This window comes from Panulirus ornatus, chromosome 65 (genome assembly GCF_036320965.1).
Source record: "Panulirus ornatus isolate Po-2019 chromosome 65, ASM3632096v1, whole genome shotgun sequence".
In the NCBI taxonomy this organism is placed as follows: domain Eukaryota; kingdom Metazoa; phylum Arthropoda; class Malacostraca; order Decapoda; family Palinuridae; genus Panulirus; species Panulirus ornatus.
This window is the reverse complement of record NC_092288.1, coordinates 15,132,447-15,157,547: the sequence shown is the minus strand read 5'-3', so window position 1 is coordinate 15,157,547 and position 25,101 is coordinate 15,132,447. Positions and strand designations below refer to the sequence as shown.

At 39.5% G+C, this 25,101-nt stretch overlaps 1 protein-coding gene across 2 annotated transcripts in view; it reads left to right on the top strand.

The window, feature by feature from the left end:
• The window catches only part of bsf (bicoid stability factor), a 201,779-nt gene that overhangs the window by 80,948 nt on the left and 95,730 nt on the right, over nucleotides 1-25,101 (top strand). For both annotated transcript variants that reach the window (XM_071658035.1, XM_071658036.1), the window contains exons 10-12: nucleotides 8,523-8,651; nucleotides 19,999-20,144; nucleotides 21,235-21,396. In XM_071658035.1, the coding sequence (XP_071514136.1) occupies nucleotides 8,523-8,651; nucleotides 19,999-20,144; nucleotides 21,235-21,396 (437 nt within the window). The remainder of the gene's footprint in view (nucleotides 1-8,522; nucleotides 8,652-19,998; nucleotides 20,145-21,234; nucleotides 21,397-25,101) is intronic.

The window sequence follows — 25,101 nt, the reverse complement described above, 5'->3', positions numbered from 1 at the left end:
ACATCACCACTACTTGTTATCACCTCCCCATTTGCGCCCTTCACTGAAGTTCCCATTTGCTCCCTTGTCTTACGCACTTTATTTACCTCCTTCCAGAGCATCTTTTTATTCTCCCTAGAATTTAATGATACTCCCTCACCCCAACTCTCATTTGCCCTCTTTTTCACCTCTTGCACCTTTCTCTTGACCTCCTGTCTCTTTCTTTTATACATCTCCCACTCAATTGCATTTTTTCCCTGCAAAAATCGTCCAAATGCCTCTCTCTTCTCTTTCACTAATAATCTTCCTTCTTCATCCCACCACTCACTACCCTTTCTAATCAACCCACCTCCCACTCTTCTCATGCCACAAGCATCTTTTGTGCAATCCATCACTGATTCCCTAAATACATCCCATTCCTCCCCCACTCCCCTTACTTCCATTGTTCTCACCTTTTTCCATTCTGTACTCAGTCTCTCCTGGTACTTCCTCACACAAGTCTCCTTCCCAAGCTCACTTACTCTCACCACCCTCTTCACCCCAACATTCACACTTCTTTTCTGAAAACTCATACAAATCTTCACCTTAGCCTCCATAAGATAATGATCAGACATCCCTCCAGTTGCACCTCTCAGCACATTAACATCCAAAAGTCTCTCTTTCGCGCGCCTGTCAATTAACACGTAATCCAATAACGCTCTCTGGCCATCTCTCCTACTTATATAAGTATACTTATGTATATCTCGCTTTTTAAACCAGGTATTCCCAATCACCAGTCCTTTTTCAGCACATAAATCTACAAGCTCTTCACCATTTCCATTTACAACACTGAACACCCCATGTATACCAATTATTCCCTCAACTGCCACATTACTCACCTTTGCATTCAAATCACCCATCACTATAACCCGGTCTTGTGCATCAAAACCACTAACACACTCATTCAGCTTCTCCCAAAACACTTGCCTCTCATGATCTTTCTTCTCATGCCCAGGTGCATATGCACCAATAATCACCCATCTCTCTCCATCAACTTTCAGTTTTACCCATATTAATCGAGAATTTACTTTCTTACATTCTATTACATACTCCCACAACTCCTGTTTCAGGAGTACTGCTACTCCTTCCCTTGCTCTTGTCCTCTCACTAACCCCTGACTTTACTCCCAAGACATTCCCAAACCACTCTTCCCCTTTACCCTTGAGCTTTGTTTCACTCGGAGCCAAAACATCCAGGTTCCTTTCCTCAAACATACTACCTATCTCTCCTTTTTTCACATCTTGGTTACATCCACACACATATAGACACCCCAGTCTGAGCCTTCGAGGAGGATGAGCATTCCCCGCATGACTCCTTCTTCTGTTTCCCATTTTAGAAAGTTAAAAATACAAGGAGGGGAGTATTTTTGGCCCCCTGCTCCCGTCTCCTATATATTTGTAAAAATGGGTATGTTTGAAGGAATAATAGTTCCAACAATGTTATGTGGTTGTGATGCATGGGCTATAGATAGGGTTGTACAGAGGAGGGTGGGTGTGTTTGAAATGAGATGTTTGAGGACAGTGTATGGTGTGAGGTGGTTTGATTGGGTAAGTAATGAAAGGGTAAGAGAGATGTGTGGTAATAAAAAGAGTGTGGTTGAGAGAGCAGAAGAGTGTTTGTTGAAATTGCTTGGACATATGGAGAGAATGAGTGAGGAAAGATTGACAAAGAGGATATATGTGTCAGAGGTGGAGGGAAGAAGGAGAAGCAGGAGACTAAATTGGAGGTGGAAGGATGGAGCGAAAAAGATTTTGAGTGATCGGGGCGTGAACAAGCGGGAGGATGAGAGGCATGCAAGAAATAGAGTGAATTGGAACGATGAACCAGGGCATGTGAAACATCTGGGGTAAACCATGGAAAGGTCTGTGGGGCCTGGATGTGGATAGGGATCTGTGGTTTCTTTGCATTACACATGACAGCTAGAGAGTGAGTGTGAATGAATGTGGCCTTTATTTTGTCTGTTTTCATGGCGCTACCTTGCTGAAGAGGAGTTATGCAATTGCTGTTTCCTGTGGGGCAGGGTGGCACCAGGAATGGATTGAAGGCAGGCTAGTATGAGTATGTACATGTATATATATATGTATATGTCTGTGTATATGTATGTATATTTGTATAAGTTGATATATATATGTGTATGTATGTGTATGGTTTGTTGAATGTGTTTGATGATAGAGTGGCAGATATAGGGTGTTTTGGTCGAGGTGGTGTGCAAAGTGAGAGGGTTAGGGAAAATGATTTGGTAAACAGAGAAGAGGTAGTGAAAGCTTTGCGGAAGATGAAAGCCGGCAAGGCAGCAGGTTTGGATGGTATTGCAGTGGAATTTATTAAAAAAGGGGGTGACTGTATTGTTGACTGGTTGGTAAGGTTATTTAATGTATGTATGACTCATGGTGAGGTGCCTGAGGATTGGTGGAATGCGTGCATAGTGCCATTGTATAAAGGCAAAGGGGATAAGAGTGAATGCTCAAATTACAGAGGTATAAGTTTGTTGAGTATTCCTGGTAAATTATATGGGAGGGTATTGATTGAGAGGGTGAAGGCATGTACAGAGCATCAGATTGGGGAAGAGCAGTGTGGTTTCAGAAGTGGTAGAGGATGTGTGGATCAGGTGTTTGCTTTGAAGAATGTATGTGAGAAATACTTAGAAAAGCAAATGGATTTGTATGTAGCATTTATGGATCTGGAGAAGGCATATGATAGAGTTGATAGAGATGGTCTGTGGAAGGTATTAAGAATATATGGTGTGGGAGGAAAGTTGTTAGAAGCAGTGAAAAGTTTTTATCGAGGATGTAAGGCATGTGTACGTGTAGGAAGAGAGGAAAGTGATTGGTTCTCAGTGAATGTAGGTTTGCGGCAGGGGTGTGTGATGTCTCCATGGTTGTTTAATTTGTTTATGGATGGGGTTGTTAGGGAGGTAAATGCAAGAGTTTTGGAAAGAGGGGCAAGTATGAAGTCTGTTGGGGATGAGAGAGCTTGGGAAGTGAGTCAGTTGTTGTTCGCTGATGATACAGCGCTGGTGGATGATTCATGTGAGAAACTGCAGAAGCTGGTGACTGAGTTTGGTAAAGTGTGTGGAAGAAGAAAGTTAAGAGTAAATGTGAATAAGAGCAAGGTTATTAGGTACAGTAGGGTTGAGGGTCAAGTCAATTGGGAGGTGAGTTTGAATGGAGAAAAACTGGAGGAAGTGAAGTGTTTTAGATATCTGGGAGTGGATCTGGCAGCGGATGGAACCATGGAAGCGGAAGTGGATCATAGGGTGGGGGAGGGGGCGAAAATTCTGGGGGCCCTGAAGAATGTGTGGAAGTCGAGAACATTATCTCGGAAAGCAAAAATGGGTATGTTTGAAGGAATAGTGGTTCCAACAATGTTGTATGGTTGTGAGGCGTGGGCTATGGATAGAGTTGTGCGCAGGAGGATGGATGTGCTGGAAATGAGATGTTTGAGGACAATGTGTGGTGTGAGGTGGTTTGATCGAGTGAGTAACGTAAGGGTAAGAGAGATGTGTGGAAATAAAAAGAGCGTGGTTGAGAGAGCAGAAGAGGGTGTTTTGAAGTGGTTTGGGCACATGGAGAGAATGAGTGAGGAAAGATTGACCAAGAGGATATATGTGTCGGAGGTGGAGGGAACGAGGAGAAGAGGGAGACCAAATTGGAGGTGGAAAGATGGAGTGAAAAAGATTTTGTGTGATCGGGGCCTGAACATGCAGGAGGGTGAAAGGAGGGCAAGGAATAGAGTGAATTGGATCGATGTGGTATACCGGGGTTGACGTGCTGTCAGTGGATTGAATCAAGGCATGTGAAGCGTCTGGGGTAAACCATGGAAAGCTGTGTAGGTATGTATATTTGCGTGTGTGGACGTATGTATATACATGTGTATGGGGGGGGTTGGGCCATTTCTTTCGTCTGTTTCCTTGCGCTACCTCGCAAATGCGGGAGACAGCGACAAAGTATAGAAAAAGAAAAAAAAAAAAATATATATATATATATATATGTATATATATGTATATATATATATATATATATATATATATATGGTGTGGGAGGCAAGTTGTTAGAAGCAGTGAAAAGTTTTTATCGAGGATGTAAGGCATGTGTACATGTAGGAAGAGAGGAAAGTGATTGGTTCTCAGTGAATGTAGGTTTGCGGCAGGGGTGTGTGATGTCTCCATGGTTGTTTAATTTGTTTATGGATGGGGTTGTTAGGGAGGTGAATGCAAGAGTTTTGGAAAGAGGGGCAAGTATGAAGTCTGTTCTGGATGAGAGAGCTTGAGAAGTGAGTCAGTTGTTGTTCGCTGATGATACAGTGCTGGTGGCTGATTCATGTGAGAAACTGCAGAAGCTGGTGACTGAGTTTGGTAAAGTGTGTGAAAGAAGAAAGTTAAGAGTAAATGTGAATAAGAGCAAGGTTATTAGGTACAGTAGGGTTGAGGGTCAAGTCAATTGGGAGGTAAGTTTGAATGGAGAAAAACTGGAGGAAGTAAAGTGTTTTAGATATCTGGGAGTGGGTATGGCAGTGAATGGAACCATGGAAGCGGAAGTGAATCATAGGGTGGGGGAGGGGGTGAAAATCCTGGGAGCCTTGAAGAATGTTTGGAAGTCGAGAACATTATCTCGGAAAGCAAAAATGGGTATGTTTGAAGGAATAGTGGTTCCAACAATGTTGTATGTTTGCGAGGCATGGGCTATGGATAGAGTTGTGTGCAGGAGGGTGGATGTGCTGGAAATGAGATGTTTGAGGACAATGTGTGGTGTGAGGTGGTTTGATCGAGTAAGTAACGTAAGGGTAAGAGAGATGTGTGGAAATAAAAAGAGCGTGGTTGAGAGAGCAGAAGAGGGTGTTTTGAAATGGTTTGGGCACATGGAGAGAATGAGTGAGGAAAGGTTGAACAAGAGGATATATGTGTCGGAGGTGGAGGGAACGAGGAGAAGTGGGAGACCAAATTGGAGGTGGAAAGATGGAGTGAAAAAGATTTTGAGTGATCGGGGCCTGAACATGCAGGAGGGTGAAAGGAGGGCAAGGAATAGAGTGAATTGGATCGATGTGGTATACCAGGGTTGACATGCTGTCAGTGGATTGAATCAGGGCATGTGAAGCATCTGGGGTAAACCATGGAAAGTTGTGTGGGGCCTGGATGTGGAAAGGGAGCTGTGGTTTCGCGCATTATTGCATGACAGCTAGAGACTGAGTGTGAACGAATGGGGCCTTTGTTTTCTTTTCCTAGTGCTACCTCGCACACATGAGGGGGGAGGGGGATGGTATTCCATGTGTGGCGAGGTGGCGATGGGAATGAATAAAGGCTGACAGTGTGAATTGTGTGCATGGGTATATATGTATGTGTCTGTGTGTGTATATATATGTGTACATTGAGATGTATAGGTATGTATATTTGTGTGTGTGGACGTGTATGTATATACATGTGTATGGGGGTGGGTTGGGCCATTTCTTTCGTCTGTTTCCTTGCGCTACCTCGCAAACGCGGGAGACAGCGACAAAGCAAAATAAAAAATATGATAAAAAAATAATATATGTATATGAGTAGACGGATTATTCTTCATCTGTTTCCTGTCACCACCTCGCTGATGTGGGAAACGGCAATCTAGTTTAATGAAAACATGAAATTAAATGAAATGTTTACATATTCATACTTGCTTGCCTTCATCCGTTCCTGATGCTATCTTGCCTCACAGGAAACAGCATTGTTACCCCCTGCTTCATAGAGGTAGTGCCAGGAAAACAGTCAAAAAAGGCCACATTTGTTCACACCCAGTCTATATCTGTCATGTGCAGTGCATGAAAACCACAGCTCCCCATCCACACTCAGGCTCCACACCCAAAGCCCACCCCAGACGTCCCACACACCCTGCACGTTTACCTCGGTATACCACTCTGCTCCAACTCACTCATTAACCACATGCCTCTTGCCGTCCTGCATGTTCAAGCCCTGATTGCTGAAAATCCTTTTCACTCCCTCCTTCCACCTCCTGTTTCTTAATCCTACAAATTCTTCTGATTAGATGGATTGAATTGATTAATTATGCTTTAGTAATGGAGCCTAGGATCCTGCATTAGGGTTTGGGAAACTGCTAAACTAATCTGTGTAGGGCACTTCCTATGCTGGAGATGATCAGTTATATAGGATTGCCAGGTTTATGCGCCTTGGTAAGTCTCTTCATTGTGGGTATACGAGATGTAGTAGTCTCCTACTATTGTCAGATCTCATTATGATGTTTTGTTCTCTTTTTGTCAATAACTTGGCCTTCTTGGTGTGTTTTCTGATGTTTTCTAGTTTATATTGCGTTGTTCAACAGTAAGGCATTCATGAAACCATTATTATCACTCTTCCTCTTTGTTCTGCCTGGAAGACCTTGGGGAGAAGTGACCTTACTGATTTTTCATCTAAACAATTTAAAAGCACAAAATTGGAAGTACTGTTGCAGGGACTCATGAGTGGACAAACAGGGACATGGATAAAGGTTTTAAGCAATGAGTCATGGCTTGTTAAAGGCCTTGGCTTCATCCCAGCAGAAGGCTTTACAAAGGCAATGTACCAAGACTTTATCAAACCTGGTAAAAGACAGCAACATCATTATGACCGAGGCTGACAAGGAAGGTACCTTCGTGAACCCCTCCTTGTACCCACAGTGAAGGGGCTGCCCAAGTGCATGAGACTGGCGTTCATACATGTACAATCACCTCAGGGATATCAAGTGCCACATGTAGGCCCTGGGTTCTGTTAGTGGAGCTCACTTAATTATAAGACTGTGGAATTTGAAAAGAAAATATTGGTCATCTTTGATGTTAAGGTACTTAACTCCAACATTCCGTTGGAGGGAGCAGTACATGTGATGAGGTGTGTCGTGGATGGCACGGATACGGATGATTTTTCCCTTGCCCAGAGATGACTACATGGAGGTGGTCATGCTGTGTGTCAAGTTTTGGTCCATCACATTCAGTGAGGAGGAGTACCAGCACCTCAGTGGACTGGCCATGGGCTCCCCACTTAGTGATGTGTTTTTGGTGTGCCTTATAACTTTATAAGGGGGCACTGGAGAAGATCATTATAAATATATCTTGAATGTATATAACTACTCAGAATATCTGAGCTACATAGCATTCTGCAACAAGTCAACAGTGTACATCATGGGATCCAGATAAGATAGATAAAGATAGCCATCTGCCTTTTGTGGACATCATAAGACAATTCAATACACCTAATCAGAAGAATTTGTAGGATTAAGAAACAGGAGTTGGAAGGATGGAGTGAAAAGGATTTTCAGCAATCAGGGCCAGAACATGCAGGAGGGCAAATGAAGAAAACCCATAAGGATAATTTTATTCAATGTCTGTCAGTGCAATGTGACAGGAGCAAGTCTTAGAGTAGTTATTGGAATTTTTCTGAGGGTCCTTAGAATGTGTTGCCCAGAGTTCCTAAAGGATGAATGTGAACGCATTGTGGAACATTCACAAAACTGGGTTACCTCAAAGACCTGTAATTAAACTCAAAGGAAAGGCACAGGGGATTATGGATAGAAGGTCTTGCGATGACAGTAGGAATGATAATGGCAATAAGTGATGGATAGTGATACCTAACTCAGAGCAACATATTACATTGACAGTTTTTACAAATGACTCCCATGAACACATTGACAACTTCAAGAATAAAAATAGGAGAAATTGTTAGGACTAAGAAAAAGACAGAACAAAAATGCTATGGTATGGGTGTGAGAGAAATGATTATGACAAGAGTAGTTGTAGCCTACAGATGAGACTGCAAGAGCACTGGAGATGCATGTGGACATGCTGGGACACTTGCCAAGATGGAGGGTGTAAAGATTTTTGCACCAAGGAGAAGAAGAGAAGGCAAAGGAAACACTGGAATATACCCATATTGTTGTTTAAAGAATTAATAACACGAAAGCAAGTAGCCTCAGCTGGGCTAAAGTTATGGCAGAAATGGGGCTTTGTGATTGGCCAGTTTATGGCCTGCAAGCACCAGTGACAGATCAATCAAGTGGCAACCCTTCAGTGTTCAATTCCTTGAAACACCAGTTTTGTATATAAGCTTGTGCACCTGTTGAGATATATCATTTTTCTCCTGAAGGAGAGTTTGTTGAAACAAGTTGAGAAAAATATATTCCTGATTTTTGCTCTCAGTTTTCCTTGCTGTCTTTTACCCATTATGATGAAGTTGTTTATGTGGATGAATCTGTATTTAGAAGTGTAAATAAAGGGGAAGACTTAGTTTTGGAAGAATATAAAAGGATTTGATGTATTTAGGAGTAAAAGTAGATATATCCAAAGTTTGGCAGATAAAGAATATATTCCTGTAAGTACTGTAAAGAAGCAGCATATGAAAAGAATCTTCAATAGATTTGTAAATTTAAGAGAAAAAAAGATGGGATTGTTTAATTGATAAGTTGTAACTGTGAAATTTTGTGGAATATGTTTCATAGTAAATTGCATTTTAGCTTCTCACCTTATTATACAGTGATTTTGTATATCAGTGTCCAAGTACCAAGTACGTTTGACGAATGTACTTCGACGTGAGTTGGCAGATGCATATGTGAAAACTGGAGAGTCATTGGCAACAACAATCATCTTAGGTCAGATGATAAACCTCAACCAGGAACCAGGTAAAGTGATGCTTATTTTCTGTCAAAGAAAAGAATAAGTAGCAATTTTTAATGATGTTCGTAGGATAGGTGAGTAATTCTACTACTTGTCATTGTACTGTTGTGAAAAACTTGACTAAAGAGAATTAGATATTTATGCAACAGCAAAAGGTTTTTTTTTTTAAAAGATAAGCTAGAGTGTGAGACATTGTTAGGATGTAAAGTAGATGGAGTTATTATAACAGTCTAGATAACTGGTTGTTACGTTTGGCAAGGTAACTAAAGTAGATGAAATACTAGAGCTTGGAAGGGCAAATGAAGTGCCACAATTATAAAGGAACATTATAGAAAAAAGATGCTTGAGTCATTAGTGTAACATAGTTTATGTGTAGATTAACCCTCATTAATCCATTAGCTGTCACAGTAACAGCTGCATCTCTTATCTGCTGTGTTGAACAAGTTTTGAAAAAAGGTACGTTGTGAATGTAGTAAGAATGAATATCAAAAAAGAAGTACAGTGCAAAATAGTGTCATTAGAAATAATCATTTTTAGTGTGAGATCACTCCATAATAAATATCATGAAGTGTTTAATGTGGTTAGGTGTATATAGAATGCAATCACACTTAGAAAGAACTCATGATTATTGTATGCAGTATTTACATAGATGAGGGACATCAGTGCTCTCCCCATCCACTCAACACTTTCCAACACCAAGATAGGAGAAAATATAAAATGTATGGTTATATCCTGTAATAGTTTGATATGAACAAATTCTGAAAAAGAAAAAATGTGGATTGTATATGGATGAAGCATGGAGGTAATGAAGGTAAGACTTTCAAAATATGAATAGCGTGGGATCAAGCAGTGTTCAGATTTTAGAAAAATTTTGACTTCCTCTCTGTACACATAAATGAATGGCTGATGTAGGTTAAACATTGTTCTACTAGCTCATTTAAGCACATATTAGGCAATTTTGATGACATAAACTGCATTATTCTTGTATATTTTAGCTATTTGGATTTATATTTGAACCTAGGAAATTGAATTCTTACTTAGCTCCTACACCCCTTCGTTTGAAAGCATTCAGCATATAATTGATAAAATGATTTGGTAAGATATATTTTCAGACAGTATTTTGTTTACAGTCATCTTCAGTAGGCTGTTACTAGATGCTTAGATTGATGATTATATACATATGAAATCATAGGATAAACTAGGTGATCTTGATGGATGTTATACCTTATACCAGTTATTGATTTTATTAATTTCATAACATTGAATTAATGATTTATAAAATCATGTGGTGTACACTAGTACCTTGATTAGCACTTGGGACATGTTCCTGGAATATGGAATGCTAAGCAAAACCCCTTTCTTTGAGGTCATTAACACTTCATGTATGGAGATGCATTCATGATGACTGTTTTTTACCTGTGAGATATATTCATTATTGTATAGGAAGGTCACAGGTATAGATAGACACACATATTACACTAACATTTTGGTACTAATTAATGAATATCTATCTATCTCTCTGATGCCTCTATTACAGTAACATTTTGGTACTAATTAATGAATATCTGTCTATCTCTCTGATGCCTTTTCCCTTCAGGAATTCCCTCAGGTAGGTGGCCATGGCCGTAGAGTCTTCATAAATAGTGAACTCCAGTGCCACTTCTTAGCCTTTAATGCCTCACCCTTTACAGGCCATTGGGAGAGGACCAGTCTAACGCAGTGTTTGCAGAGGCTCCTACCTAATGTTCCTACTGACTACTACAACCCAATGATCTTGCCTACTACTTCTACCTAATGTTTCTTCCTAATAGACCTACCTATTGCTTCTATCTATTGTTTCTGCCATTTTGCAAAAAGTCAGGGCTTGCACATAGTACTCACCACAGGAAATTTAAAGTTAAGAATAATGAGCTATGTGAGTTAAGTGTTGTCAGATGTTATGTATGACAAAAAGAAATTGTGTTTGTGGATGGGATGCCAGCAGTCCATGTGTAGGTGAGACAGAAAGAAAAGACAGCTACCTATCAATCTAGAGTTTGCTTTCTTACACTCTGTTACATACTTCAGGAGTAGTGCTCCTCCTTCCTTTCAAAGGAGTGTAACTTGATAACCTTTGAAGTGCTGGCTCTCTATGCAGCCGTCGCTAACCTACCAGCAGATAAATAATATAAAATGTTGTGCATGATTGACCGTCATTTGATGAATAATGACAGTCACGGTAGAATGACTGAGAGAGAGGCAGCTTGTCGGTGAGACATGGTGGGAGGGAGGCAGTAGGTAGGAACAGCTTTGCTCTGGCTAAAGCTAATCTATCTCTGTATCACTGAAATTTTGATTTAGGTCGTGATAATAAAGATAGTGGTGATGATGGAGTTGGTTGTGGTGGTGGTGTTAGGGAGGGAGATTGTGGTAAGTGTTGAGGTCATGCGCCTGTTGATTTATTTGGTAACACTGTCCTTAACACTGCCACGTGCTGTTGAACAGCGGATGTCTATAAGTATAATTGAGCAACAGTGTATATGTTGCATTACATAACATTTGAAATATGGAGTGATTATAGAGGTGGTGGAAGGATGTGATGACATGCATTGAGTGTGTTGCCAGACACTCCTTATTTAGCTAAGCTTTGCTTAGCCTACCTTCTGTGTTTTCTAGCATACTGCTCCTTGAATGAGTTGCCTTTTTTGGGGTTAACTTTATGATCTTCATGGCAGAACTTTTTTTATATCTTGTATGCATTCTTGATAATGGTTCTGACTGTCGATGTAGCCAATTTGGAAGCATGACTGACATCAGCCAGACATTCACCAGCTTCCAACTGCCTCAGTGCTTGTGATTTTACATCCAAGGAGAGGCTTTTCTGAGGCACTTTAGATGTGCTAACAGCACAAGCACTTACATGATGGGTAGAAAATAGTCATTATGATATCGAAAAGTCAGCGAGTCAGCAAGAATGTGTGCACAGTAAGAATGTGTCAATATTTTTTCTGTACAGATAGAGGTGAGCTCTTGTTGCTGATTGTATGTGAGTATATGTGTGTGTGGCATTTTGATTGGCCAAGTTAGTATAAGGAAAGAAAGCTGCTTTTGGTGTGTTGTGATTGTTTGGACCTCTCACTTTTGATTTTTTTCATGGATTTCATCATTCGTTTTTCCTAATAAAACTAGAGCTTCAAGATGCAAGCAAGAGCCCTATAATGAAAAAGCACTCTGAGGAGAAGCATAACTGTGGTATTGGTGTATTATGATCATCAAATATTTTTCTACATAACTCTTGATGACTGAATAGATGAACATCTACATTTTGATTACTGTTTCCTGCATTAGTGAGGTAGCACCAGGAAACACATGAAGAAAGGCAAATCTGCTCACATACACATATGAATACATTTACTCACATCCGCGTACATATATTAATTTTTGTTTTTATTTTATTATACTTAATCACTGTTTCCCACGTCAGTGAGGTAGCACTAGGAAACAGATGAAGAATGGCCCATCCAATCATATACACACATATGTTGGGGTGAAGAGGGTGGTGAGAGTAAGTGAGCTTGAGAAGGAGACCTGTGTGAGGAAGTACCAGGAGAGACTGTGTACAGAATGGAAAAAGGTGAGAACAATGGAAGTAAGGGGAGTGGGGGAGGAATGGGATGTATTTAGGGAATCAGTGATGGATTGCGCAAAAGATGCTTGTGGCATGAGAAGAGTGGGAGGTGGGTTGATTAGAAAGGGTAGTGAGTGGTGGGATGAAGAAGTAAGAGTATTAGTGAAAGAGAAGAGAGAGGCATTTGGACGATTTTTGCAGGGAAAAAATGCAATTGAGTGGGAGATGTATAAAAGAAAGAGACAGGAGGTCAAGAGAAAGGTGCAAGAGGTGAAAAAAAGGGCAAATGAGAGTTGGGGTGAAAGAGTATCATTAAATTTTAGGGAGAATAAAAAGATGTTCTGGAAGGAGGTAAATAAAGTGCGTAAGACAAGGGAGCAAATGGGAACTTCAGTGAAGGGCGCAAATGGGGAGGTGATAACAAGTAGTGGTGATGTGAGAAGGAGATGGAGTGAGTATTTCGAAGGTTTGTTGAATGTGTTTGATGATAGAGTGGCAGATATAGGGTGTTTTGGTCGAGGTGGTGTGCAAAGTGAGAGGGTTAGGGAAAATGATTTGGTAAACAGAGAAGAGGTAGTGAAAGCTTTGCGGAAGATGAAAGCTGGCAAGGCAGCAGGTTTGGATGGTATTGCAGTGGAATTTATTAAAAAAGGGGGTGACTGTATTGTTGACTGGTTGGTAAGGTTATTTAATGTATGTATGACTCATGGTGAGGTGCCTGAGGATTGGCGGAATGCGTGCATAGTGCCATTGTACAAAGGCAAAGGGGATAAGAGTGAATGCTCAAATTACAGAGGTATAAGTTTGTTGAGTATTCCTGGTAAATTATATGGGAGGGTATTGATTGAGAGGGTGAAGGCATGTACAGAGCATCAGATTGGGGAAGAGCAGTGTGGTTTCAGAAGTGGTAGAGAATGTGTGGATCATGTGTTTGCTTTGAAGAATGTATGTGAGAAATACTTAGAAAAGCAAATGGATTTGTATGTAGCATTTATGGATCTGGAGAAGGCATTTGATAGAGTTGATAGAGATGCTCTGTGGAAGGTATTAAGAATATATGGTGTGGGAGGAAAGTTGTTAGAAGCAGTGAAAAGTTTTTATCGAGGATGTAAGGCATGTGTACGTGTAGGAAGAGAGGAAAGTGATTGGTTCTCAGTGAATGTAGGTTTGCGGCAGGGGTGTGTGATGTCTCCATGGTTGTTTAATTTGTTTATGGATGGGGTTGTTAGGGAGGTAAATGCAAGAGTTTTGGAAAGAGGGGCAAGTATGAAGTCTGTTGGGGATGAGAGAGCTTGGGAAGTGAGTCAGTTGTTGTTCGCTGATGACACAGCGCTGGTGGCTGATTCATGTGAGAAACTGCAGAAGCTGGTGACTGAGTTTGGTAAAGTGTGTGAAAGAAGAAAGTTAAGAGTAAATGTGAATAAGAGCAAGGTTATTAGGTACAGTAGGGTTGAGGGTCAAGTCAATTGGGAGGTGAGTTTGAATGGAGAAAAACTGGAGGAAGTGAAGTGTTTTAGATATCTGGGAGTGGATCTGGCAGCGGATGGAACCATGGAAGCGGAAGTGGATCATAGGGTGGGGGAGGGGGCGAAAATTCTGGGGGCCTTGAAGAATGTGTGGAAGTCGAGAACATTATCTCGGAAAGCAAAAATGGGTATGTTTGAAGGAATAGTGGTTCCAACAATGTTGTATGGTTGCGAGGCGTGGGCTGTGGATAGAGTTGTGCGCAGGAGGATGGATGTGCTGGAAATGAGATGTTTGAGGACAATTTGTGGTGTGAGGTGGTTTGATCGAGTGAGTAACGTAAGGGTAAGAGAGATGTGTGGAAATAAAAAGAGCGTGGTTGAGAGAGCAGAAGAGGGTGTTTTGAAGTGGTTTGGGCACATGGAGAGGATGAGTGAGGAAAGATTGACCAAGAGGATATATGTGTCGGAGGTGGAGGGAACAAGGAGAAGAGGGAGACCAAATTGGAGGTGGAAAGATGGAGTGAAAAAGATTTTGTGTGATCGGGGCCTGAACATGCAGGAGGGTGAAAGGAGGGCAAGGAATAGAGTGAATTGGAGCGATGTGGTATACCGGGGCTGACGTGCTGTCAGTGGATTGAATCAAGGCATGTGAAGCGTCTGGGGTAAACCATGGAAAGCTGTGTAGGTATGTATATTTGCGTGTGTGGACGTAAGTATATACATGTGTATGGGGGGGGGTTTAGCCATTTCTTTCGTCTGTTTCCTTGCGCTACCTCGCAAACGCGGGAGACAGCGACAAAGTATAAAAAAAAAAAAAATATATGCATAGACGCCCATACACGCACATATACATATGAACATATACATACATATACATACACAGACATATACATATATATACATGTACATATTCATACTTGCTTGCCTTCATCCATTCCTGTTGCTATCATGCTACACAGGAAATAGCTTCCCCCTCAGCAAGGTAGCACCAGGAAAAGACAAAAAAGGCCACATTCGTTCACACTCAGTCTCTAGCTGTCATGTGTAATGCACAGAAAGCACAGCTCCCTATCCACATCCAGGCCCCATAGACCTTTCCATGGTTTACCCCAGATGCTTCACATGCCCTGGTTCAGTCTATTGACAGCACGTCAACCCCAGTAAACCTCTTCGTTCCAATTCATTCTATTCCTTGCATGCCTTTCACCCTCCTGTGTGTTCAGGCCTGATTGCTCAAAATCTTTTTCACTCCATCCTTCCAACTCTAATTTGGTTTCCTGCTTCTCCTTGTTCCCTCCACCTCTGACACATATATCCTCTTTGTCAATCTTTCCTCACTCATTCTCTCCATATGTCTGAACCATTTTGACATACCCTCCTTTGCTCTTTTGACCACACTCATTTTATTACCGCGTGTCTCTTACCCTTTCATTACTTACTCGATCAGACCACCTCACACAGCATATTGTCCTCAAACATTTCATTTTCACCATGTCCACCCTCCTCCGTACATACATATATTCTAGCTCCATATTCCCTGTATGTTGTAGAAGGCGACTGAAGGGGGGCAGGAGTGAGGGGCTAGAAACCGTGCCTTTCTTTAATTTCAGTTTCTAAAAGAGAAAAAAGGAGTCAAGCGAGGAGTGTTCATCCTCTTTGAAGGCTCAGATTGGGATGTCTGAATGTGTGTGGATGTAACCAAGGTGAGAAGAAGGAGAAATAGGTATTATGTTTGAGGAAAGAAACTTCAAAGTTCTAGGTCTGAGTGAAATGACTCTCAAGGGTTAAAGGAGAAGAATGGTTTAGAAATATCATGGGAGAGAAGTCAGGGTTGGTGACAGGACAAAAGCTGGGGAAGGAGTAGCTCTACTTCTGAAGCTGGAGTTGTGGAAGTGTGTGATAGAGTGTAAGAAAGTAAATTCTAGATTGACATGGGTAAAACTGAAAGTGGATGGAGAGAGATGGGTGATTACTGGTGCTTATGCACCTGGTGATAAGAAGAAAGATCATGAGGCAAATGTTTTGGGAGCAGTTGAGTGAGTGTCAGTTTTGGTGCATGAGACTGGGTATTAGTGATGGGTGATTTAAATGCAGTTGTAATGTGATAGTTAAGGGTATAGTTGGTGTGTATGGGGAATTCAGTGTTATGAATGGAAATGGTGAAGGGCTTGTGGATTTGCATGCTGAAAATATACTGGTGATTGGGAATACCTAGTTAAAAAAGAGAGATATACACAAGTATTCATATGTGAGTAGGAGAGATGGTTAATGGGCATTATTAGATTATGTATTAATTGATAGGCATGTAAAAGAGACTTTTTGGATGTAAATGTTCTGTGAGGGGCAGCTGGTGTGATTTTTGATCACTGTCTTGTGGAGATGAAGGTGAAGATTTGTAGAGGTTTTTGAAAAAGAGGAGACATTGTGAGGGAGCAGAAAGAGGTGAGATTAAGTGAGCTTAGAAAAGACGTGTGAAGAAATACCAGGGGAGATTGAGAGTAGAATGGCAAAAGGTGAAAGAAAATGAAGTTAGGTGAGTGGGTGAGGAATGGGAGGTATTTAGGGAAGCAGTGATGGCATTTGCAAGAGTTGCATGTGATGTACGAAAGGTAGGGAGTGGGCAGATTAGAAAGGGTAGTGAGTGGTGGGATGAAGAAGTAAAGTTGCTAGTGAAAGAGAAAAGAGAGGTGTTTGGGTGGTTCTTACAAGGAAGAGGTGCAAATGATTGAAAGATGTAATAAAGTGGCAGGAGGCAAATGAAAGTTGGGGTAAAAGAGTATTGTTTAAGTTTAGGGAGAATAAAAAGATTTTTAGGAGGAGGTACATAATGTGTGAAAGATAAGAGAACAAATAGGGACATCATTGAATGGAGAAAAAGTGGAAGTGATAACAGGTAGTGATGGAGTGAATATTTTGAAGGATTGTTGAATGTGTTTGATGATAGAGTGGTAGTTGTAGGGTGTTTTGGTCAGGGTGGTATGCAAAGTGAGAGTCATGGAAAGTGGTTTGGTGAAGAGTAAAGAGGTGGTGAAAGCCTTGCCTAAGATGAAATGCAGCAAAGCAGCAGGAGTGGATAGTATTGCAGTTAGATTTATGAATAAAGTGGGTGAGTTTGTCATTGATTGGTTGGGAACAACATTGATTGTCTGTATGGATCATGATGAAATGCTTGAGGATTGGTGGAATGCATGTATTGTGCCATTTTATAAAGGCAAAAGGGATAGAGGTGTGCTCACTTGGCATACCATCCTGACCTAAACAGCCTACATCTGCTACTCTTATTATCAAAGACATTAAGTTCTTCAAAATACTAACTCCATCTCCTCACTTCATTACTACCTGTTATCACTTCCCCTTTTTCCCCCTTCACCGATTTTCTCATTTGTTCTCTTGTTCCTTGCACATTATTTACATCCTTCCAAAACATCTTTTTATTCCTTAAGTTTAATGATACTCTCTCACCCCAACTCTGATTTGCCTTCATTTTCAATTCCTGCACCTTCCTCTTGACATGTGACTTTCTCTTATACATCTCACACTCATTTATACTCCTTCCCTGTAAGTACTACCAAAATGCCTCTATTTTTTCTTAACAGCTACTTTATTTCTTCATCACATCACTCACTATCCTTTCTAACCTGCCCACCTCCCACCTTTCGCATGCCACATGCCTCTCTTGCACATGCCATCACTGCTTCCCAAAATTCCTCCCATCCTCACCCACTTCTCTCACTTCATTCACTATTACCTTTTGCCATTCAACACTCAATCTCTGCTTGTGTTTCTTCACGCAAGTCTTCTTTCGAAGCTTACTCTCATCACTCTTCTTGACATTGTTTCCTCTTTTTTGAAAAGCTTTACAAATCATAACCCTCACCTCCACAGGTAGTGATCGGACATCCCACTAACTGCCCATCTCATCACATTTCTATCCAAAAGTCTTTCATTTACATGCTTATCAATTATCATGTAATCCAGTAATGCATATTTGAATAGATATCAAGGATGATAAGTGTAGGAGATGGGTATGCATTGGTAAGATATCTTTACAAATGTACTCTCACCATAGGATTTTTTCTTGTTTCTTCCTGGGTATGTTGAGGACTGTATTAGTTGTTTCTTGGTTGCTTTATAATTCTTGTATGATGTTCTTTCATTTCATATAATGCTCTTTCATTTCATGTTCTTTCATTTCATATAATGCTCTTTCATTTCAGTATTTAACTTTTTGGTATTTAAGATGTGTTTTTGTGTTTGGGAGGCTTATCTGGTATGAGAATTAGTGCAATATAATTTTGTTCTTGAATTGATTGTGAATAAAGTTTTCATATTTTGTGTCAAGCATTGTTTTACTAGCTCACCCCAACACAAATTAGGCAGTTTTAATGGTACGCACTGTATTCTTTTGGTATATTTTGGCTGGGGGTTTTGTCATACTGAGGTGGGATTCTTAGCTCTTGTACCCCTTTGGTTCAAAACATTCATAAAATCAATAATTTCTCATAAATTTTTTTTGTACAGTTTTTGTACCTGATGCATGAATTGATTTACATTTTCTGAAAATTATAGGACAAGTAAGTGAAAAAGATGGTTATATCGCTTGCTGAAAGTTAGTGTTCATTTCAAAACATTCAAGGTGTAATCAATAAAATGTATTTTTCTACACATTTTTTCAGAAGGCTCTTTTTGATGAGTGATATAATAATCATCTTCATATTTAGAAAAATATAAGAGAGAATAGCTAAAGATGGGAGTGTATTGGTTTCTCTAGTTACTCCCAGGGTCAGTTAAGTACTTTTATCATTTGTTTCTTTGTTGTTTTGTTATTTTTTTATAATGTTCTTCCTAGTCTTAAGAGAGAAATTTTATTACTCTCTAACAATTTTGGAGTTAAAGGCATATTTTCATATTTAGGAGATTGATTTGGTGAGAGTTCTGGGGAAAAATAATTCTGTTTTTTCTTTGATTTAGCAACAAATATTTTCTTTTATCAAACTTTCTTTTACTTATCAAAACACAACCTTAGCAAATTTGATGGCGAACATTTTGTTGTTCTGTATATTTTGCCTACTTTTGGCATGCGGTGTTTAAGGGTTTTGTCACACTCTAGTTGCTGTAGGTATTTTTCCTACATTTTTCTAGTTATGTAGAATTTTGTTGATTCATTCATGTAGTCAGGACTTTCTGAAGAGAAATATGTAGAAACATATATGAAATGAATATGTACATGTGTATATATGTATATGTCTGTGTATGTATATGTATGTTTAAGTTGAAATGTATTGATATGTATATGTGCATATGTGGGCATTTATGTATATGCATGTGTATATGGGTGGGTTGGGGCATTCTTTCATCTGTTTCCTTGCGCTACCTTGCTAACGGGGGAGACAGCGACTAAATATAGTAAATATAGATAAATATGTGAATAATACAATATGCTCTATTTCATTGATTATGATTTATATGTTGTTGAAGAACACTATCACTAATGATGAGCAGGATGTACCCCTTCCATCTGTTTCACATATTTTCTCCATAATTTTCAGAATTGTAAATAACTATTACTTCATGCATTAGGCAAGAGCCCACTTAAGGGAACTGTGAACAATATGTGAAAAGTACAATATACTATATCATTTTATCAGTTATATCTCAAATGCTTTGAAATAAAGAGGTATCCATAACCCAAAGTGACATGGAAAAGCACATGAGAAACACATGGAGGTTATGTTTGAATTCAAGTTTAGATGACGTTTGAATTCTGAATGACTGAATTTTGGAGATTTTTTACAGCTGTTTAAGGGTTAACTATTGTGTAGTAGATAATAGATTGGGAAGATGGCCATTGTGTTTGCTGTCTCTCTCTGCTCTTTCCTCTTATGTCTTTCGTGATATCTACAGATTGTCCATTTTAAGAAGGCTGGGTTTTTGCAGCTTGGAAACTCCTAAACTTCTTGTTTTTTACATCAAAGGTTGATAAAGGCTTCTGTATGTTACTAAGAGTCTTTTTTATGAGATTTTGTATCACCTGCTTTGGTTTATTGAGAACTGAACATACATTTAGAATTTATGAGCATATGTTTTGAGAGTTGCTATGAAGATTCTTATGCATAGAAACAGAGAATTGATCTGGAGCTTAAAGTTTGAAGGAATGTTATACTTTTGCCTTCATGCTATGAATATGGGAACAGGAAAAATTGTTATGTAGAGGTGGATGTATGATATAAGTGGATAGAGTGAGAAATGATATTATGGAGATGTTTTTCTCTGGTACAGTTAAAGAAGATAAAGACTCTGAAGATGAAGTCATTCAGCAGATCTCAAGGCAAGAGCAACAGGATGTTGCTGGGTTGTTCCTGCTGGATGTTTTATGGCATGCTCAGAGGAATTCTGTGGCTAACAAAATAGAGCCAGTCCTTCAGGTGGGTGTTCTGTAAATGATGTGTTATCTTGATATTTATTTTGTCAATGTTGATAATTTCTCTCCATTCACTTAAATGCTTCTAGCTGTTACCATGCATCTCAATTGATTGATTGTTAAGCTTGTAGGTTTTTTTGCTTTGAACAGGTTTAGGGCCTTGTTATGTTATAATAGTTACCAGTTTTCAGATCACCATAGCAAATCATACCCTATCCATGTAAACCATTTGTTATGGATCTTTCTCATTAGTTTAGGAATTATAAGTGCTGAAATGTTTTGGACATATGGAGAGAACAAGTGAAGAGATGTTGACAGAGAGGGTGGGGGTATCAAAAGCAGAGGGGACAAGGAGATGGAAGGGCAGAGTGCAAAATGTTTCGTGTCTTGATTATGCTGAAAAGTGAAAGGCTTGCATATGATGGATAGAACTGAAGCATTGTGGTATACAGGGGGTGACATACAACCATAGGACTGAATCAGGACATATAAAGCAGTCAGGTAAACTGTGAAAAGGTCTGTGCGTCCTGGTTATGGATAGGGGGCTGTAGTTTCAGTACAATACACAGAACTAAAGAGTGGATGTAAGTGAATGTGGCTATTTCTTAGTGTGCTCCTGGTGCTGCTTCACTAATGTAGGAAACTGTGAACATGTATAAAACAAAATTGTATACATAAGTGCATACTCCTAGGGTTTTCTTGTATCTGCAGTTCAGAATTGTGATATGTCAGCTCTGACTCCTTGCATTTTCCCCTTTTTGTATTACCTAAATGTACTGAGGAGCAACAGTAAATATTGTAGGAAGTGTCAGCTTTTGAAGCTATGATGATCTCTAAAGTGTTGATATATCAGTTGTACATGTACATGAAAGTTATTTTAAGATGGAATTTGTCTTTTTACATGTTTACCTTGTGCTACATTCCTCCATTAAATTATTAAAAGATTTCCTGGCTCTGAAAAGGAAAAGAATGAATTTCAGCCTCCCGCTCATCTCCCCATCTTTTGATAAGTGTTTAATGTAGAAATTTTTTTTTATCTTTGCTGTACTGTGATTGGAGTAACATGGGACTATTTAGTTTTTGTTGTCCTTTAGGAAATGGAGAATCGCGGTATCAGCATTAGCAAGACCAGTGAATCAGCAGTGAAGGCTAGGCTTGGAGATAAAGAAAATGAAGCAGTTCTCAGCCTTCTTGAGAGACTATCATCAGGAGAGCTTAAATTTCAACCACTGACAGTTGAAGCTCAAGTACCATATGTGAGTTTTGAAATATTAATTTTAAGGGCAGTTTGAAAACTTTTTATAGTTACTGAAATAATTATTTTGTCTATTGAAAGAGGAAGTTGTCTTCATCACATCAAGAATTGTTCTCCTTTGGTTTTAGCACTTGATGCTTATATTCTTTCTATCTATCTATATCTTTGATACCTGTTCCAACTGGAACTCCCTCAAAGGGGTGGCCACGGTAACAAAGTCTCCATAACTAAAGAACTTTAATGCCACTTCGTAGCCTTTAGTGCCTCTCTCTTAACAGGCCACTGGTAGAGAGCAAGTCTCGCGCAGTGTTTGTAGAGAATCTTACCTAATGTTCCTGATGACTACTTGTATCTGATGCTCCTGTCTCCTACTTAACTAATGTTTTTTCTTAATACCTCTGCCTAAATGTTCCTACCTACAACTTCTATCTACTGCTCCTACCATTTTTCCAAAAGGCAGGGCTAGTGCATAGTGCATATATTTAAACCCCATTTTTCATGAGTCTAATGAAAATTACACTAGTTATTCACCAAATAGCCCCATTTTACATTTCTCTGGAATTTTTTAAGTAACAATAATTGAAGAAATAGTTTGTCTTGAACTCACCCAAGGAGAGAAAGGAATCATATACAATGTACTGCACTTTTTTCTATGTGACCAGCATGGTATGGGCAGATAACATTTCCCATTCAAGATCATCTCAGGTGAAAGAAAAAAGTTGGAGAGCAGCAAAGAAATTAAATAGGGCTATGCAAGTGTTTGTAACTCTGACTAGTCACTTAAAGGAAGAAAGGTTATATCAATACGAAAAGAAGGAAGAGAATTCCACAGCTTAGTTGTTATTGGGAAGAATGAAGCATCATAACAACTAATTTTTGAGTTAGATGCATTAAGTAAAATCTTCCTTTACATGGTACAGGAGCATACATGCTTCTTTAGGAGGGCAGTACTCTAAAAGAAAAAAGTAAAATGTTAAGAGATAAGTTAATAGATGTGAAGATATGAATACATTGTTAACTATTTTTCTGTGTGCAGAATATGTATGTGTTTGAAAAAATTTATCGTTTTTTTGTTTTGTGTACGGAACATGAAGTTTTTGAGATGTATAGAAGAAAGGCCAGGGAGAGAAAGATATTAGTGGACTGAGGGTATGTAAAAAGCCATGGTAGTAGACAGTGATACATGCTAATCGATGATGCAGCATTTAGAGGTTTTTGTAGGTAACCATATGGAGGGAGGTTGTGTATTGGATACCTTGCAATATAGGATTTGGAGTGATGAATTGAAAATAGAACCCAAGAGTGATTGAAGAACTGAGTTCTATGTTTGAAACTAATACTAGGATGATAAAGGACGGTAAAATGCTAATTGATGATGCAGCATTAAGGATTTTTTGTAGGTAAACATATGGAGGGAGGTTGTGTATTGGATACCTTGCAGTATAGGATTTGGAGTGATAAATTGAAAATAGAACCCATGAGTGATTGAAGAACTGAGTTCTATGTTTAAAGCTAATAACAGGATGATAAAGGACAGTAGAATGAGGATATGTGTATAACGCTTGAATGAAACTGATAATATAGTTTAGTGAAAGTAAAGGGAGGATTTGGTATGAGCTGAAGAATTTTGGATTGGGAAAAAACATGTTTGAATTATGAGGGAAATTAGTTTATAGTTTGATAAGCTGAAAGTAATGCTATTATACATTTACTTTCCTGTTAGAGATTATTTTGAAGTACAAATTACATGCCAAACAAAAAAGAAAATTGCTTGGTGGTAGCCTTCAGAATTAATGCAGATTATGATTACATGTAGTTAATTGTTTGTGAACTACATAAGCAAAGCTTATGCTTTGCCAAAGGCAGTCCATTAGAAGGAATTACTCATCTGGTCTCATTTCTCATTTCACTAGTGAGATCTTTTATAGTGTCTTATTACTGTTGATGTAAATAGCTCTAGAGTACATACAGAAAAAGAAGGCAGGTTTGTTGTAGTGCCTTGTTTTTGTAGAATGAAGCTTGATGATTAAGATAAAGTTTTAAGTAGTTCATGGTTTCATTTCAAATAGCTATGTCGAGTTTTTATATTTTGTTAATGCACTATTGAAGTCATATTTTTTGCAATGGGGGCTGAGAAATCATGTAAATCTCAGTTGTGCAAATTTCATTTCACTTATTTTCCGTTTGAATATAGGATCTGGGACTGGAGACCCTTTACCTAGTTTCCTACTGCTAGTGTTTCAAATTTGCAATCAGTGAATTGTATTTTTTCATATAATTTTTCCACATAGTTCTCTTCAGTAGGTTTGCACCAATATTATGTACTTATGCTTACTTTAATACTTCCTGCCCCAGGAGGCCCATTTATCTGTATGAAACTTCTGCAGTCCTAATGAAGCTGGCCATGTCCACCAAGCAGGACTACAGGTCATAAAGTGTAGCACAGGTATCTGTATGGGGAGAGCTCTGGGCATTTGAGCAATAAGCATTCTGTGTCTTCATTATGATAGTTACGTTGTGGGCAGGAAAGTTCCTGAGATGTGTTCAGTCATTATATATTAGTAATATAGGGAGGATGATGTCCAGGGTATAGCTGGGAAAATGTGACATTTTTTCTAGCTGAGATGACATGGGCAGCTGAGGCCTTAATAAAGGCCATCTCATTAACACTATATAAAGACATAAAGGCCACACCGACCTTTCCATGGTTTACCCTGGACGCTTCATATGCCCTGGTTCAGTCCATTGACAGCATGTCGACACTGGTATGCCATATTGGTCCAATTTATCCTATTCCTTGCATGCCTCTCACCCTCCTGTATGTTTAAGCCCCGATCACTCATAATCTTTTTCACTCTATCCTTCCGCCTCCAGTTTGGTCTTCCACTTCTCCTTGTTCCCTCCACCTCTGACACATATATCGTCTTTGTCAGTCTTTCCTCACTCATTCTCTCCATATGTCTAAACCATTTCAACACACCGTCTTCTGCTCTCTCAACTATTTTTATTTCCACACATCTCTCTTCCCCTTACATTACTTGATCAAACCACCACACACCACATATTGTTCTCAGACATTTCATTTCTGTACAACCCTATCTATGGCTCCTGCCTTGAAACCATATAACATTGTTGGAACTATGTTGGAACTACTGTTCCTTCAAACATACCCCTATTTGCTCTCGGAGATAACGTTCTCTCCTTCCACACATTCTTCATTGCTCCCAGAACCTTTTCCCCCTCCCCCACTGTGTGACTCACTTCCGCTTCCATGGTTCCATCCACTGCTATGTCCACTCCTAGATATCTAAAACACTTCATTTCCTCCAATTTTATCCATTCAAACTTACATCCCAGTTAACTTGTCCCTCAACCCTACTGAACCTGATAACCTTGCACTTATTCACATTTGCTCTCAACTTTATCCTTTCACACACTTTTCCAAACTCAGTCACTGACCTAGGCAGTCTCATACGAATCAGCCACTAGTGCTGTATCATCGGTGAACTACAACTGACTCACTTCCTAAGCCCTCTCATCCACAACAGACTGCATACTTACCCCTCTCTCCAAAGCTCTTGCAATTACCTCCCTAACTACCCCATCCATAAAAAAATCAAGCAAACATGGGGACATCACACACCCCTGCCACAGACCAACATTCATTGGGAACCAATCACTCCTCTCTTCCTATTCTTACACATGC